The sequence below is a fragment of the Mesocricetus auratus genome, unplaced genomic scaffold, assembly GCF_017639785.1.
Source record: "Mesocricetus auratus isolate SY011 unplaced genomic scaffold, BCM_Maur_2.0 Super-Scaffold_100018, whole genome shotgun sequence".
Classification (NCBI taxonomy): Eukaryota; Metazoa; Chordata; class Mammalia; order Rodentia; family Cricetidae; genus Mesocricetus; species Mesocricetus auratus.
The window spans coordinates 33,641,294-33,657,817 of NW_024429199.1; the positions used below are offsets into that span (position 1 = coordinate 33,641,294).

At 42.7% G+C, this 16,524-nt stretch overlaps 1 protein-coding gene across 2 annotated transcripts in view; it reads right to left on the bottom strand.

Moving 5' to 3' along the window:
- Epm2a (EPM2A glucan phosphatase, laforin) overlaps window positions 1–16,524 on the bottom strand; it is a 92,052-nt gene that overhangs the window by 5,902 nt on the left and 69,626 nt on the right. Inside the window, exon 3 of one of the 2 annotated variants that reach the window (XM_040758148.1) lies at window positions 3,506–3,747. The exons of the other annotated variant lie outside the window; for it this stretch is intronic. Within the exon in view, the coding sequence (XP_040614082.1) occupies window positions 3,506–3,747 (242 nt within the window). The remainder of the gene's footprint in view (window positions 1–3,505; window positions 3,748–16,524) is intronic. 2 annotated transcript variants of the gene reach the window in all.

The window sequence follows — 16,524 nt, forward strand, 5'->3', positions numbered from 1 at the left end:
ACGGTGCACGAGAGAAAGACACCATGAGACAGTGTTCAAGCAGAGGGGATTTTTACTAGGGAAAGGGATTATAAAAAGGGAAAGGGAAGGGAGGAGATCAGCCTCCAGAGACAGGAGCAGCAGGAGAGAGAGGGGGAGATGGAGAGAGAGGGAGAAGGAGGAACAAACAGAGGGAGAGAGACAAAAAAGGGAAGGAAGGGAGGGAGGGAGGGAGGGAGGGAGGGAGGGAGGGAGGGAGGGAGGGAGGGAGGGAGGGAGGGAGTGTTAAAAAGGAACATAGTGAATGTGCACAGGTGGTGCTCTTAGTGGCTGCAGCTGAGGGCGTATCCAGTCAGAACCCCTAGGACAGGACAGGACAGATGCCTGAATACTATCAATTATAATCTAGTTAGTAGAGATTCCCACCCTTAAATGTTCAATGCTGGAATTAACCTGGCTGCATCCCAAGCTACTCAATGCCTACAAAGCTCCAGCTTGACCAGCTTCTGATCCCGTGACCAGTGTCTTTGCATAAAGCCAGAGATGAATTCAGACCGCTGGGTAAGAGAGTGACCAACCCAGGCTGTGGGAACAAAGCAATAGCCAGACTCTTAGAGCTCAATGGGAGGGGAAGAGGGTGTTACTGGAACAGAGGTCAACCCCAAATCTGACTTCCCCTGAGAAGGAAGTTCTAATGAGCAAATGCAGTTTATTTCATTGAAGTAGCTACTGGAATTTGGAGATTTTTTTTTAATTTCTCAGGTGAAAGAGACAAACCACATTTTACAAAAGAACAAATGAAAAGAAGAAGGTGTCTACACCTTATATGACAAAATGTACAACAGGGGGATCAATAGGACAATTGATTGCAGCAGGCCTGTGACAGTTGCGTCTAACAGACTCTCCTTTGCAGACTTAACCTGACAGCACTGCGAAGGAGCTCGGAATGCTTCCAGACAGATACCAGCCCTCCCCCTGGACTTCTAAAAATATCCAGGTGGATTCATCTATATATGCATTAGCCTGTAACTGTAAGCTACCTAGATTAATCTGTGGGTAGAGAGTCACTCTGCCACTCAGGAAGAGTTAACTCCTTGATCGCTTCTCCAGGTCCGACTGAGACAAAGGAGCCCTTTAGCAGTGTCAGTCTGTCCTGCTGCAGGTGGGGATGCAGGGGTTGCTTCTTTGCTCTCATCCTGTGTTCTGTTGGCTGTGCATGGTAGCTGGCCTTAGATGCACTAACCTGGTCACCCAGTGACAACCACAACAATGAGTCCTAGTGGATAAATAGACCCCAAACTGCTGAACAACTTGCCTATTTGCCAGCAGAGCCTTCATTTAGCAGAGCATGGGATTCAGTGGGGTGAGTAGCAGCTAGAATTAATAGCTCAACTGTTCCCTGCCTGTTTCCCTCATATTTACATCGATGTGCAACAATGCTGTGAAATTAGAACCACAGAAGCCAACTCAAAGTGTCTGTGTGGGCTACAAGAGTCCTAACAAGTCTGTGACTGTTTTAAAACCAGAGACCATCTGTGCAAAGCAAACCCATCCCACTTTCAGCTGATGAGAATTCTGTTTCTGCTTGGGGTTTAGCCTGGAGAAAAGGCAGGGCTCTTACACTAAGCTAAGATTCATTTGCTCAGATGACTAAGAGAAATAACTGGAATGTCAATGTCTCTCCCCACCTCAAGGAACATAAATTACACTATTCCTTAATGATGGAACAGTCCAAATCTACTGAGGGACCTGTCTGGCCAGGAAGTTCACACGAGGTATTTGAAGTACCAAAGGTGGCCAGTAACACAGGTTTCCTACGGTCCTCAAGGTGTTCTGCTTACAGACCACTGGTTGTTGGGGTGATGGATGAGCTATGTACCCTCGGTTCATGGCTTTGCAGAACTCTAGCTAAACACGAACCGAAGGAACTGAAATTATGTCGGTCTGTAGACTCTGCCTGAGCTATACGAAGAAACAGGTAGTTGCTACTTCGAAGCCTGGCTTGGGGAACATTGCTGTGAGTCAGACTATCGCCCTCAAAATCTGGGTTGTGACTCTTTCCAGTCAGAAGACCTGTTCCCACCACACAACCTTTTTGTGCCTGTCTCTTCCTCTGCAAAATGGGGGTGACTATAACATCTACTTGGACCGTCTGAGAACCTGATGAGTTAAGGCATGTCAATTAGGAGTGGCTGGAGTCACACTATATCTTTACAGAGAGAGCAGAGGGGAGAAATGTTTTCTGGCTTCTTGGATAGGCTTCACTGTCATTCTCTTTTACCCAGAAGAACCAATCTCTTAACTCCCCAAAACCGATGCACTCTACAGCTCTCTGCTGCCCTCTGCTGACAATTTGTTAATACTGTGGTCCAGATGTGGTTCTCTTACCTGAAAACAGTTACCCCTACTTCTCAGCAAATGTCTACCACGTTTATATACGGCTCTCCTAGAGCTCCAAGCCTCTGCGACTTTGTCTATGTTCCTTATTGCGCTCCCTCTGTCCACGTCTCACATCTCTCTTCCAAGCCAGGCAGGTCCACTTCAAATGCCACAGAATTCACGTAGGCTGCCTATCTTGAGAAGGAAGCCATAACCCCCAGAGCACATCGCATCACTCGCTGTCCACTCTCCCTGCACTGTAAATGGTTTTGAACTTGCCTTACCGCATCTTATGTCGCAACTATGCTTCCCCAGCGGCACCCAGCCACGGTGCTCCAGGGCTTGCCCAGCTGATACTGACTCTCTGCCATCCTCCCCACAGCCCGCATGCCTCATTCCTCACAGCATCACCCATCTTCGTGCACCCACGTCACTGGACCCCCAAGCCCAGCTCCAAGCTGCCCACGCTGCAATGGAAGTGGACTTTTGATGAAAATACTAAAACCAAAAAAACCGTGGCATTTCCCAGCTTCTCATCCTTTCTCTGCGGTAGCTTTGCTAGTACAGTGTGACGTTCTCACTGGAGCCCAGATCCTGGGGGCACTTCCGCATCCTCAGTACACTGGTCTTTCAGCTCCTCCCCCGACCTAAGGGCTCTTCTAAACTTCTCCCATCCTGTCCTTCCTCCAGTCAGTGCCAGACACCACCTCCTCAAAAGCATTTCTAGACTATCTACCCAAGCTCTGCAGAATGTCTGTGATTCTTTAAAACTAACCCATTATGCTTTTAAACTCCTATTTTTGTCCATTCCATTAACACTTGCCATCCCTCAGGGACTATACACTCTGTGCTCCCAGACACTAACATAATGCACACACACACAGTAGATACCCTATATATATTAAGTGTATAATATATACATATTATAAAATATATATTTAGTATATATAGTATAAAAAGTTAAAGAAGCCATGTTAAACAGAACCCTGTCAAAGTATCTAAAGACATATTAAATCTAAATCGTATGTTAATTTCATTTTATAATTAATAGTTGAGGCATTCAATTATAGATGACCGAAAGACAGACAATAAGTGTGTCTCTGAAACAAGTTCAGCAAAGAACCAGAGTGCTGTTTCTGACTCTCACCCTCAGTGCTCATGTCTGGTGTGGGCATCCAGATGTAGGCCAAGCCTTCTTCCTTGTACAGTTTCATCATGGTGTCTGGAGTCATGGGTTCAGGGTAGCGGTTACAGCCTGAAGAATTCTGGATGATATCCCATTCGGTCTGGAAGTTCATGACAGCTGTAATTCCCAATTCATGCTTCAGTTTGATGGTCACATGTTCTAGTTGGCGAGGGCAGCTGCCCAGCCAGATATTTGGTAGAATTCTGGAAAAAAACACATGAAATCAGGCTCTAACCTGAATTCTCAGTATCTGCATACGACATACACAATTAGTCTTTCATTCTGATGAGGAAAGGCTAGATTTTTAAGTATTACTGTTTTAGGAAAACACATCAAGAGACAACAAGCACACAAAGAAGCAGATGTTAGAAACTAAATCCCACAACATATTGAAATGAACTCCCCAAGTCGTGCCCATTGTATGAATGCTGAACAAAACCCATCAATTCATTTCAAACCAAATTAAATGTAAAAACAGATACCATCATCTCAACTTTTAAAAATACACATTACTAAAATACAGCCATTACTCCTGTTCAGCACTATGTAATTTTTCCAAATAGGATAAGACTTGTGAAACATGCTAAGCCTCAGAAGCAGTGAACTTGCATTAAATAAAATCAAAATCAAACCATTAGCTCCCAGATATTTTTCTATTATGTCATAAAAGGTGATGTGGTAGTTTGAATGTAATTTTCCCCCCATAAGCCCTAGGGAGTGGCACTATTAGGAGGTGTGGCTTTGCTGAAGTAAAGTAGGGTTGTGTTAGAGGAAGTGTGTCATGGTGGGGGTGGGAGTGAGTATGCTTTGAGGTCTCCTATACTCAAGACACACTCAGTGTAGACATAGTTCACTTCCTGTTGCCTACAGATTAAGATGTAGATCTCTTAGCTCCTTCTCCAGAACCGTGTCTGCCTTCCTCTGCTTTAAAGTTAGATGTGTTCCACACAACTTGCTTTTGTTAATAAACGACACATGTCACTTCCCATTGGGTATATTTAAAACTGTATGCATGATTCTTCTCTGCTCTCTTTCCCTGCTGCTGTGACTGAGTGTGCATGTGAATGAGCTTCTGGAATGCTGAAGCAGTCTTAGAATGCCAAGCTCCAGTCACAAGACCAGCTGCCCTAGAGAGCTAAGATCCAGTTGGGACTTGATTGTTACCTCAGCGATACACCTGTCTTGTTTTGGTAAGACAACGTATGTCATTAGTGGCTTGAAACTCCTAACATGCAAGACAGAAATTGTGCAGGGGGGTTGCATTTGCAGTAAGGTCTCTTCACGTTAACTTTAGAGAAGTGTTGTCTGATATTTTGATTGAATTCTGACAATAAAGTTTGTTTTGAATCAGGAGGTAGAACTAGCCACTCGCTGACCAAAATTAACCATAGAAGTTCTAGAGGACTGTACACAGATACAGAGACAGGAAGTAGTAAGGCAGGACTAGGAGAGGATCTCAGTCCTTTTGGATGGAGAAACAGAAAAAGCGGTCACTGATTACTTCTCCACCGCTTCTCTGATTACTCGGGTACTTACCGTGATGTCTGACTCTCAATTTTTTATTGATAAAGAATAATTACATAAGCACATCAGAGCAATGGTAGTCTACTGTGTTAGTCAGCTTTGTCAATATCAATGAGATATTTAGGGTTGTCATACTGGATGGTGGCATGTGCACCTCACAGGTTAAGATCCATAGCATTGCTGAACATCTACAGTGCAGAAGGCAGGTCACACAACAAAAAACCATCTAGTCCAAAACGCTAATGACACATGGAAAAAACCCTTGGTTTATAAAAGTAAGAATGGCACTGAACTCTGTCCCCCTTGAAGAAAGGAAGGTGTAAGATCACCATATCTCACCTGGGATTGTGGGGCTTGTAGTTCATTCTATTCTGGCTGGCAACAGCATATTCACATCGTATTTTTAAATGCATACATTTGGGACTGGAGAGATGGCTCACTTACTGCTTTTGCAGAGGATCCATATTCAGTTCCCAGCACCCGTATGGAAGCTCACAACTGTCTGTAATTCCAGTTTCAGGGGATCTGACACCCTCTTCAGGCCTCTGTGGCCATTACACACACACACACACACACACACACACACACACACACACACACACAAGGTGCACAGAAGACATACATGCAAGCAAAACACCCATATACATATATATAATATATATGTATGTATGTATATATATGTATGTATGTATATAATAAAAATAAATCTTTACATATTCATATATGCAAATATAAAAGGGATCTAGAGCAAATTAGAAGCTCTGTGTTAGACATCTGAAAAGTCACTCAAATATTTTAGCTATAAGAAGAAATGGTGTTACATATAGCCAGAAAGATCAAGTTCAAGTGTCAGTACTAGTACTTAGTAACAGTCACATGGCTTTAAGCCAAGTCATTTACCATCTCTAGCTTCTGATGTGCTCATTTTTGGAACAGGTCTAAAATTAACCAAATCACAGAAATTCTACACAAAGTAAGTACAATCAAGTACTACTGTGTTTGAATACGGCAATCACAAATATACAAGAGCCATGAGTGCAATTTACATCAAGCTATAATCATAATTCATACTGATCATTAATACTGACAAATGACTATATCACACTGGCCAAAATTCATTTTTATTGTTCTCTATTTTCTTTATTTGAATGCTGCAAGGTGTAAAACAGTCACTTATTTTTTAGTATGAAGTCTATGTTGGCTTTTCAATTTTTTTTGTCCTTTCTGTCTGTTCATTTTTTGCTTTCTCTCTTTCGGCATTTCTTGCTGCTGTTGATGAGGACATGAGAACAATCCACTCACTTCAAATGTGAGTTTTTCTGATCCTCGGTAGAAACATCTCAAAGGACCTAACTACCTTTCTATGCCCTATTTAGCAAGATAGGGAAGGGTTTTTTTCCTAGTTGGGTTCTTACCTAAAAGGGTTGTAGCCATACCCTTATGGACATCCTTATTAGTATATTAGGGGGTGGAAATGAAGGCAAAAAGTAAAAAATAACCAAGGAAAGCATAATGGTACTGGAAAGGCAGGCATGAGAATTCTTGACCCCAGAGAATTCTGAGCTAGTCCACTGGGCACAGTAGACTAGGAGAAAGGCCAGAATCGTGGCACTGGCGCAGCGTCTAGACCTGTGATGGGAAGGGTGGTGTGCCTGCATACTTGGTGTTCACACAGGCGTAGAAACGTCACAGCCCCTTGTGTTATGGTGGAATGGGAACAGGATCTGGCTCTGTCTGGACCACATCGAACCTTCTATTACTCCTTGGAGATTCCCCTCCCAGAATTCTGCAGAATGCCTGTGGAGTGGTAGTGTGGGACTTCCACATGTATACTCTGGAGTTGAACTGAGCACATCAAGTTACCCCATGCTGTGGGAAGCAGGAACTGGTTTATAGAATTAAGCAGCATAACCTATAGAATAGTAATGTATATTTTCCTGGAAAAAAATTTAAGTGGACTGGTAAAATGTCAAAATGTGTATTGATGACAGAAAAATTGAATTTCGATGTTACTCAGAGTTCTCTTCAATTCTGTTCTCTTTGACTGAGGGGCATTTAATATTTACCCAGTCAATACATGAAAAAAATAAAATGGCTGACTAATTTTCCAGAAAGGATTTGCAATTGGCATAAAAGCTGAAAAACAGTTCACAAAGATATGTCAAAGGTAAATTGACTTGAGCACTGGGAAAAACAAAACCCTACCGCAGTCTGCATAGAGAACCATGATAGTGCTTAAAAGAGACCCTGGGGGTGTTATTCTGTCATCCCATTCAGTGCTGCTCTTAAAGTAATTTTAAACACTGGAGAAAGTCAAGGCAAAACTCAAGCCCAAGGTTAACACTATCTAGATACATATGTATCTGACATTATATTTTTCATGAAAGTAAGTCACATGCCTGCACCACACATAAATACCAAATTCTACATTAAATATTTCCAACACTTTCATAAGCTACATGACTCTTCCTCCAGTAATATGATGAGCCAATCAGTATTTATCCCTAGCACACAAATGAGCTTTGGGAGCCCATTCCCTGTGGAGGGGTACTCTCTCAGCCTAGACAGACTTTGATGATCCCTCGTGGAAGGCCTCACCCTCCCTGAGGAGTGGATGGGGATGGGATGGGGGTTGGTGGGGGGAATGGGAGGACAGGAGGGAGAGGGAACTGGGATTGATGTGTAAAATAAGATTGTTTATAATTTAAATAAAAATAATTTTAAAATATAAAAATAAACTTTTTCCTCCTCCCCCCCAAAAAAGAAAGGAGTATTAAATGATGCCTGATTCTTTAAACAAGATGCTGTGAACCCAGGATACAGATAACTAAAGATAAACTCTGCAGCAAGAATGTGCTAAAAGATAGAGGATAAGTTATAAAGAGAATCAAACTGAGTATTTTATGGGACGTGGAGATAAAGGCTGGGCTTGCTAGAAACACACAAATCAGTGTTAAACAGACAGCAAAGTGTCCCTGGAGGCCATCCCGCTTCCCCCTCACTCTCACAGCAGGTTCTGCAGTCCTGCTTACATGGAACTCTGGAAATGATGAAGTGCACAGTGCACTCGCTAAACCGTAATTCTGCTTTTAGTTCATTCAGAAGGGTAATTTGACACCACTAAAAATTCATTTTTATTCATCTCACCTTGTGCTAATCTTCTTTTGGTGTCAGTGGTAGTTTAAATAGTTTTTAATGTGTAGGATTCTAAAGTAAAAGTAATTACTGAAATATGAAATTTACAGAATAAAAACCTCCTCTAGGTAAATTTAAGCCTATAACTAAGAACCAACTAGAATATTCAGTTGGGGTTGTAGCTCAGTGGTAGAGCACCTGCCTGGCACGTGAGGTCCCAGGTTCAATCCTCAGTAATGTTCCCCCTAAAGAAAATTCCTTCAGGAAAAGAGTTAACAGCCAATAATGGGAAGTAAAGAATGAGAAAAAAATAAAGATCTATATCAGTTAAAAAAAAAAGAACCAACTATTATGGCTTATAGTTATATTATAAATTATATTATAAGCCCCCAGAGAAATATTTATGGATAATTTATCATAGATTTTTTTAAGTTATGGTAGAGATTTTTGGCTGCAATATTTAGATTATTTAGAAAGGTCAGATGGAAGCAACTGTACCAAATTAAAATTAATACTCAGTCAGCCCAGAATGAAGTTCCCAAGCCAGGCTTAACTTTCACAGAACAGAAAAGATCTTTATAAAGTCATCTATTTACCAGGATTCTGTTTGCCTTTCTGTGCTCCTAGAAATTGCCCATTTATCTGTGGAACTTTATTTCAGCCCCACTGGCCTGGCTCAGCTCAGCAAGTGGTGGGAGGGGCGTACTGTGTAAATTTTAGTTCCTTCTAAAGGGAGTAAATATTTGCAGATAAAATAAGAGGGACTTACTCAGCCCTACACGTACACTCCTAAATCCAAGTCCTCCCCTTTCTCCAAAAGATTCACAGACAGGATTAGAAACTGGAAACTGTTCATGACATAGTAATTAAGAAGAGGAGGTGTGCCCATATTTTAATGCACACTGTTCTCAAAAATGTCCAAAATAAGCCTGCCTGTGCTACCTAGAAGTATTTAATAAAGTCAAATGCATTAGGAATGGTATGTTGGTTGGGGGCTGGAGAGATGCCTTGGTGGTTTAGAGCAACTCTTGCTCTTGCAAAATTGAAACCCAGTTTCACTTCCCAGCACGCACAACAACACATAACTCCAGTCCCAGGGCCTCTGATTCCCTCCTCTGGCCTCCGTGGGCACTGGGCACACACATGATGCACATACATATGTGGTGTTAACACTCATCCATATAAAATAAGATAATAAATCTAAAAAATATGGGTTTCCTTTTTATTTAAATTAGAAACAAGCTTGTTTTACATGCCAATCCCAGTTCCCTCTCCTTCCCCTCCTCCCCTGCCCCCCACTGACCCCCTATTCCATCCCCTTTCTACACCCCAGGGAGGGTGAGGCCTTCCACGGGGGATCTTCAAAGTCTGCCACATCATTTGGAGCAGGGCCTAAACCCTTCCCTGTGTGTCTAGGCTGAGAGAGTATCGCTCTATGGGGAATGGGCTCCCAAAGTCCATTCAAATAGGAATAAATACTGATCCACTACAAGAGGTACCACAGATGTATGTTTTATGAGAACAGAATTTTGCGTTGAGGCAGGAGAGACAGCCCAGTGGTTAACAGACTGTACTGCTCTTCCGGAGGATCCACATTCGGCACCCAGTATCTCTATCAGGTTACTCACAACAACCTGTACCTCCAGCTCCAGGGGATTCAATGCCCTCTTCTGGATTCTGTGAGCATCAAACTCATGCATAAATCCCCCCTAGAGACATATACACATAATTAAAAATAAAAAGTTGACAAAAGGATGGAACACTGTGGGGAGACATGACGTGACGCCCTGTGCCCTGCACATGACAGGACCGTTGCACACGGGGATGCACGGCAGTCGGAGGTACCCACACTAACCTACACAAGATCAAGCCTTGATCGGGGAAGGGCTCCTGAGATCCCAACCCTTGATGAGTTATTGACAGCTGACGTTTGCTGGGAGAAGAGGGTCACTTTTCTTTAGGACTGTGGCCACTGGAAGGTTTCCCATTTTTCAGGAATGACCCCGTGTGTGTGTGCCTCTGCGTAGCATTAACAGAATTCAGTGGAATAAGTCAATAAATTAATTGATTTTATAAGGGAAGGCCATGATGCTGAGAAGAAGATGAGGTGAAAAGTCCTAGGGGAAGCTAGAGGCAGGTAAGATATAATCAAGATCCCATGTATGTATGTATGTATGTATGTATGTATGTATGTATGTATGTATGCATAGTAGAAAATTGTTGAAGAAAATTACCACCTTGGATTAGTACTGCTTCTTATAGTTTTGGTTGTGAGCCTAGCCTTCAACGGCTGAGCCATCTCTCCAGCCCTTGCACAGCTTCTTTTGTGATTCAACCAACCTCAAGCTAAATAAAACCCAGCCTGTTAACACTACAACTTAACTGAAGACCATGGGAAATGGGTAGCTACCACTCTACAATTTTGCTTTCTTATTGCAAATCCACATCAGCTTAATTTATCTGAGTGACGTGGCTTTGTGACGCCAGGCAGGCACACTGCGACACTGCTGTTGGCTTCACCTAACAGGCTGGCCCCTGAGGTACAAGAGCTACTGAAGCATCAGGACGGGGGCTGCTTGCTGTGCATCAGCTGTCTGTCAAAGCAGACCTCACTGGCAACAATGCCAGCATCAGGCAGAGTGAGCATACAAGCACTCGGCAAAAATCCACCTCGGGATAGACACGAGACTCTGGCATGGAAGCGCCAAGTCCGTTATATGGACACAGCAGTGGAGGTGTGATCCACTAATGGCTCTTAGAGACACAGACTAGCCTTCTCCTAAAAAGGAAAGTCAGCATTATTTTCTGGCCACAGATAATAAGAAGATAAGGAAACCAGAGAAATGGTGGAATGGTTGTATGAACATGAACGTTTGTTTAGTAATTACACCAAAAAAAAAAAACCTAACTGTGGAGTTGGAATTCCTTCTCAATAAACATACCAGAGAAGTATATTCCAAGCACAGAAAATAGATTTTGCTGAGACCCTATTCAAAATCCAAACCCAGACAAAAGTGAAAAGTGTGTGTGTGTGTGTGTGTGTGAGTGAGTGAGTGCGTGTGTGCAGAAAACTTCCTAAGTAGGATGACTGTGCTGTGTTTAACTAATTTAACATTTTATGGCCAACCCAATATGAAACTAAAATGTGACTGGGCTATTAAATTATGAGTAATGAAGAAAATTCTATCAGTCCCATAAATTTTATCTAATTAATATAAAAATATGACAAAAGGCTGAGTGCCTAGTAGCTAGGCAGGAGGTATAGGCAGGACTTCCAGGCAGAGAGAACTCTAGGGACAAGGGTGGAGTCGCCAGTCACACGAGGCGGGATGTGCGGTGTAGAGATGAGGTAAGGGACCACGCGGCAGATGAGAGATTAATATGAATGGGTTAATTTAAGTTACAAGAGCTAGTTGAGAACAAGCCTAAGCTAAAGCGTTCATGATTAATAAGTCTCCGTGTCATTATTTGTGAGCTGGAGGCCCAAAGAAAAGTACCGCTACAGGTCACAGACAACAGTGTAAATACAGTACATGGTGATTTGGAGAAGCACAGCTGCTTTCTTGTTCTGTTTGGATGTGTGACATAGTTTATAAGTTGTGTCTGTTCAAACAAGAAATATCATTAGTTTCAGACACTTGAGCACTCAGCCCACAGTTGGTGACACTGTTTGGCGGAGCTTAGGAGGCAGAGCCTGGCTGCAGGATCCATGTTCCTGGACGGGAAGTTTGGGAGGCAGAGCCTGGCTGCAGGATCCATGTTCCTGGACAGGAAGCTTGGGAGGCAGAGCCTGGCTGCAGGATCCATGTTCCTGGAGGTGAAGATTAGGAGGCAGAGCCTGGCTGCAGGATCCATGTTCCTGGAGGTGCTTTAAGAGTAAAGCACTTCACATACCTCCAGTTTGCTCTGCTTCCCGCTCCTGCCATCACACCAGCTGCATGCTGCCACGCTATCCCTGCCCATACGGACCCTAATTCTCTGGACATATACGACAAATCATTCTTCTTTTATAAGTTGCTTTAGTCATGGTGTTTTATCGCACCAACAAAAAGCAACTAATACAGATAATAGATGAAAGAAATAATTTCTCCTACTGTTCTTTCATTTTCTGTTACTGAGTATCACATAATTAAATCCATTATTGACAGATACCTGTACTAATTGGTTTCAGCTGTCAACTTGGTGCAGCAAAAAACTCATCTAAGAGAGTATCAATTGAGGGATTGTAAAGATCATGTTGGCCATGTCTGAAAGGGACTGTCTTAATATGTAATTGATATAGAAGTCCCAGCCCACTGTGAGAAGTTCCATCCCTAGGCATGGACCTGAGCTATATAAGAAAACCAGCTAAGCATAAATTTAGGAACAAGTCAGAGAGTGAGTCAACTACCCTGGTTCTTCTCTGGAAGTGGTTTTCAACCTTTCACAGGGATGGAATATTAGATATTTACATTATGATTCATAACAGTATCAAAATTATACTTATGAAGTAGCAACAAAAGCAATTTTATGGTTGGGGGTCAGCACAACATGAGAAACTGTATTAAAGAGTCACAGCACTGGGAAGGTATAAAACCTCTGCTCTATTGGTTCTGATTGAAGTTCCTGCCATGACTTTTTTCAGTGATGGATCACGACCTGAAAGTGTAAACCACATAATCCCTGTCCTCCTCAAGTTACTTCTGGCCAATGTATGTTGTTGAAGCAGCATAATGCAACTAGAACAATACTTTTCCCTAGGCTGAATTATTGACACAGTTTCTTGAAACTGTGAAACATTCAACTTAAACTGGGGTCACCCATTGGAACCCTAATGCATCAAGACTGGTGTTCTCATAAGAAGGAAGCGTCAACACACAGACACTAAGAGAAGGGAAAAACATGATGACACAGCAAAAAACTTCCTGTGAGCCAGGAAGCAGAGCTTGGCAAATACGCTTTCACAGCCCTCCAAACAAATCAATGCTATAGACCTCTCACCACCCAAAACAGTGAAACATCAGTCTTGCAGGGCTGGTATATGGTGCTCTCTGTAATTGAGCTTAAAGAAGTAAAATGGTTGTCTTCTTTACAACTACAACGTGCTGAGATATCCTAAGAGGGAAATGCTCATAACAACAGAAGCCCAAACTGTAGAACTGAATACTGTTAAGAATTGATAAGCCTAACTGTCAGCTAAGACTGGGGGGACTGGACTTTTGTGCCTCAACTCACTCTTCACTGAGGTCAGTTTTCTGAAAGCCAGATCACAGAATATACCAGAAGGACTCATTTGAAAGTGACATTAGAACTAGCATAGGAAAAGAAACACAACAGGCAAAGTTCCTTATAGTGAAGGACAAGGTACACTTAGAGAACTGAAAACTCTAGAGACATGGTGTGCACAGTAGCTGATCAGGAAGGCTGGAAGCATACTATGATAGTTTATTGATGTTCTAGAAGTCTATATAGCAATATAAGGCAGTGAAGAATCAACAGAGGACTGTCAAGTAGGACTTTGATTTGGCTGCTACTTGTGGAAAATGAGTGAAGCAGGAAGTACATCCTATATTAGAGAAAAGGAACAACCTTGGGACGGGTGTCTTGGAATACAGTTAGTATGCAGAGCGAGGATACAGATGCACTCAAGATGGATGTCAGCAAAAGCAACCTTGGAACCTCCACTGTGTTCATACGTAATGCCTGAAAGGGAAGATTAACAGTGGCAAAGTCACTGTGGTGCTATAATTTACCTTCTACTAACAAGGTGCCACCCTAGCAAGGCCTTCAGGACAGTTTTCTTTGAAATCATTCATTTCACTGAGTACTTCATTTCTATATATTGAAGTGATTCCTAGATGAAAACTATGGACCTCAAAATTTTGTAAACTACAATCTCTTCCATGTTCCATGGCCCAGGACACTGTCATTTCTTTTCTATACAAGAGATACATTTATTCTGCATTCACTGCTGAGTTCAAATGTGTGAAAAATCTCATCTACTATAGAAAACATATGCAATATGTAAATCACCTATTCTCCAAACAATAAACTACCAAAAGCATCTCAAAAGAAAACTCAAAAGAGACCCGATGTCTACCTAGTTCCACCTGCCACAGATGCTATGTCACAGAGACAGTTTTATGCTAACTTTCTCTATCCAAAATTTCATCACTAGTAACTGACACATGTCCCACTGGTCATGTCTATTACTCTGTATTCCTTGCTCATGTTTTTAAACCACACTTCTGTCTCCTCTGTTCGCTACATAACTTCTAAGAGTGAAGGTTTCTCAGAGTTCCAAACTCTGATTTTTCATCAGTTTCTTGATATTCAGATATTTCACTAGCATGTTTTAGCTACCATCTACATTCTGATAAATTCAAAATATATTGCCTTCAGTTCAGATCTCAATCCTGAAAATTCTCCACAGGATAGCCTTCAGCACTAACTGAACTCAGCTTCACCAATTTAGACAGCTTGGTCTCTATCTATAGTTTTCTCCATTTTTCCTGGCTCCATCAATTGTGCCTACCACCCAGACTCCTAAGCAAGCAAGCCTTTTTGGTTCATTCTAATTTATCTCTCCTGCAATCATTAAACCTACATTCTCCTGTGTAGTTGTTAGTCTCAGGAGATATTCAATGGCATGGCTTTCCTTCAGATCTTCAGCATTTAAAAAGAGAATTACACCCAGGGCCTCCTGGCCTACCTTCCTTCCACATTGCCCTGGGGTGTTCTTTGTAAAACACAAACCATGTAAGTCCCTGACCAAAAGCACTGAGGTGACTACTCATTGCTTTCATATGATATCACAAATGTTTGAGTTAACCCTCTCAAATCTAACTCCTACAGATTTCTCTGATCCCATGCTACCATGTAAGCCTTCCATCCTTAGGAGAGTAATTTTGCTAAGGTGCCACACCCCTTCCTCCCACCTCTTCTGATACTCTTCTTCTTGGATTGCATTTGCAGTGCTCATGTGTCTGCTTTCACAAATTCAATCACACATACATATCCCAACAGTGCTCCTTCTGATATCCCACGGCATCCCATTTATTCTTTTGTTAAAAATAGGTACAAATAATTGCACAGCTTTGATTCAGACTCCTACCCCCTCGACTTTGACTTATCACTTTTCCTCTTTTGTATGGTAAACCCCCAAAGAATAAGAAATAAGGTTATCCCAGTCACAAAAATACAAACATGGTATGTACTCACTCATATATGGATTTTAGACATAGAGCAGGGGATTGCCAGCCTACAATCCCACCGCCAGAGAGTCTAGGAAGCAGGGAGGACCCTAAGAGAGATATGCATAGTAACCTGGAGACGGGTTATGGGAGGAGATTTCCTAATTAGATTGGGAGCAGGGGGAAGGGGAGGAGAGAGGGAGATGGGAGAAAGAAAGGGGGAGAAGAGGAGGGGAGAGGAGGACATGGTAGAGCAGGAAGAGAGGAGAGGAGAGAAGGATGAGAGATACCATAATAGCGGCAGCCATTATAAGTTGGAGGAGTGATCTGGCACTAGTGAGATCTTCACAGATCTACAAGAATGACACCGACTGGCATTAAGGCTACCTTAAATGCCATCCCCTGATAATGAGATTGATGACTACTTTATATGCCACCCTAGAACCCTCATCCAGTGGCTGACTGAAGCAGAGGCAGACACCCACAGCTAAAAACCGAACTGAATTCCTGGAACCCAGTTGCAAAGAAGAGTGATGAGCAAAGGAATCAAGACCAGGCTGGCGAAACCCACAGAGGCAGCTGATCTAAACAAGGAGGAACACATGGACCCCAGAGTGATGCCTGAGAGGCCAGCATGGGACTGATCCAGGCATCCCTCTCACCAAACCTGGGTGACAGAGAAGAGGCCTTGGCAATCTGTGGGACCTTGGAGAGTAGATCAGTATTTATTCCTGGCATAAAAATAGACTCTGGGAGCCCATCCCACATGGAGGGATGCTCTCAACCTAGACACATAGGGGAGGACCTAGGCCCTGCCTAGGATGATATGACAGACTCTGAAAATCCCTCATGGAAGCCCTTACCCTCCCTGGGGAGCAGAGTGGGGATGGAGTGGAGTGGGGGGCTGGGAGGATTGGGGAACCAGGGGAGGAGGGGAAGGAGAGGGAACTGAGAGTAACATGTGTAAAAAGTTAAATAAAAAAAAAGAAAAGAAATAAGGTTATCACCGCCAGTGGTGGCGCACGCCTTTAATCCCAGCACTCGGGGGGGCAGAAGCAGGCAGATCTCTGTGAGTTCCAGACCAGCCTTGTATACAAGAGCTAGTTCCAGGACAGCCTCCAAAGCCACAGAGAAATACTGTCAAAAAAA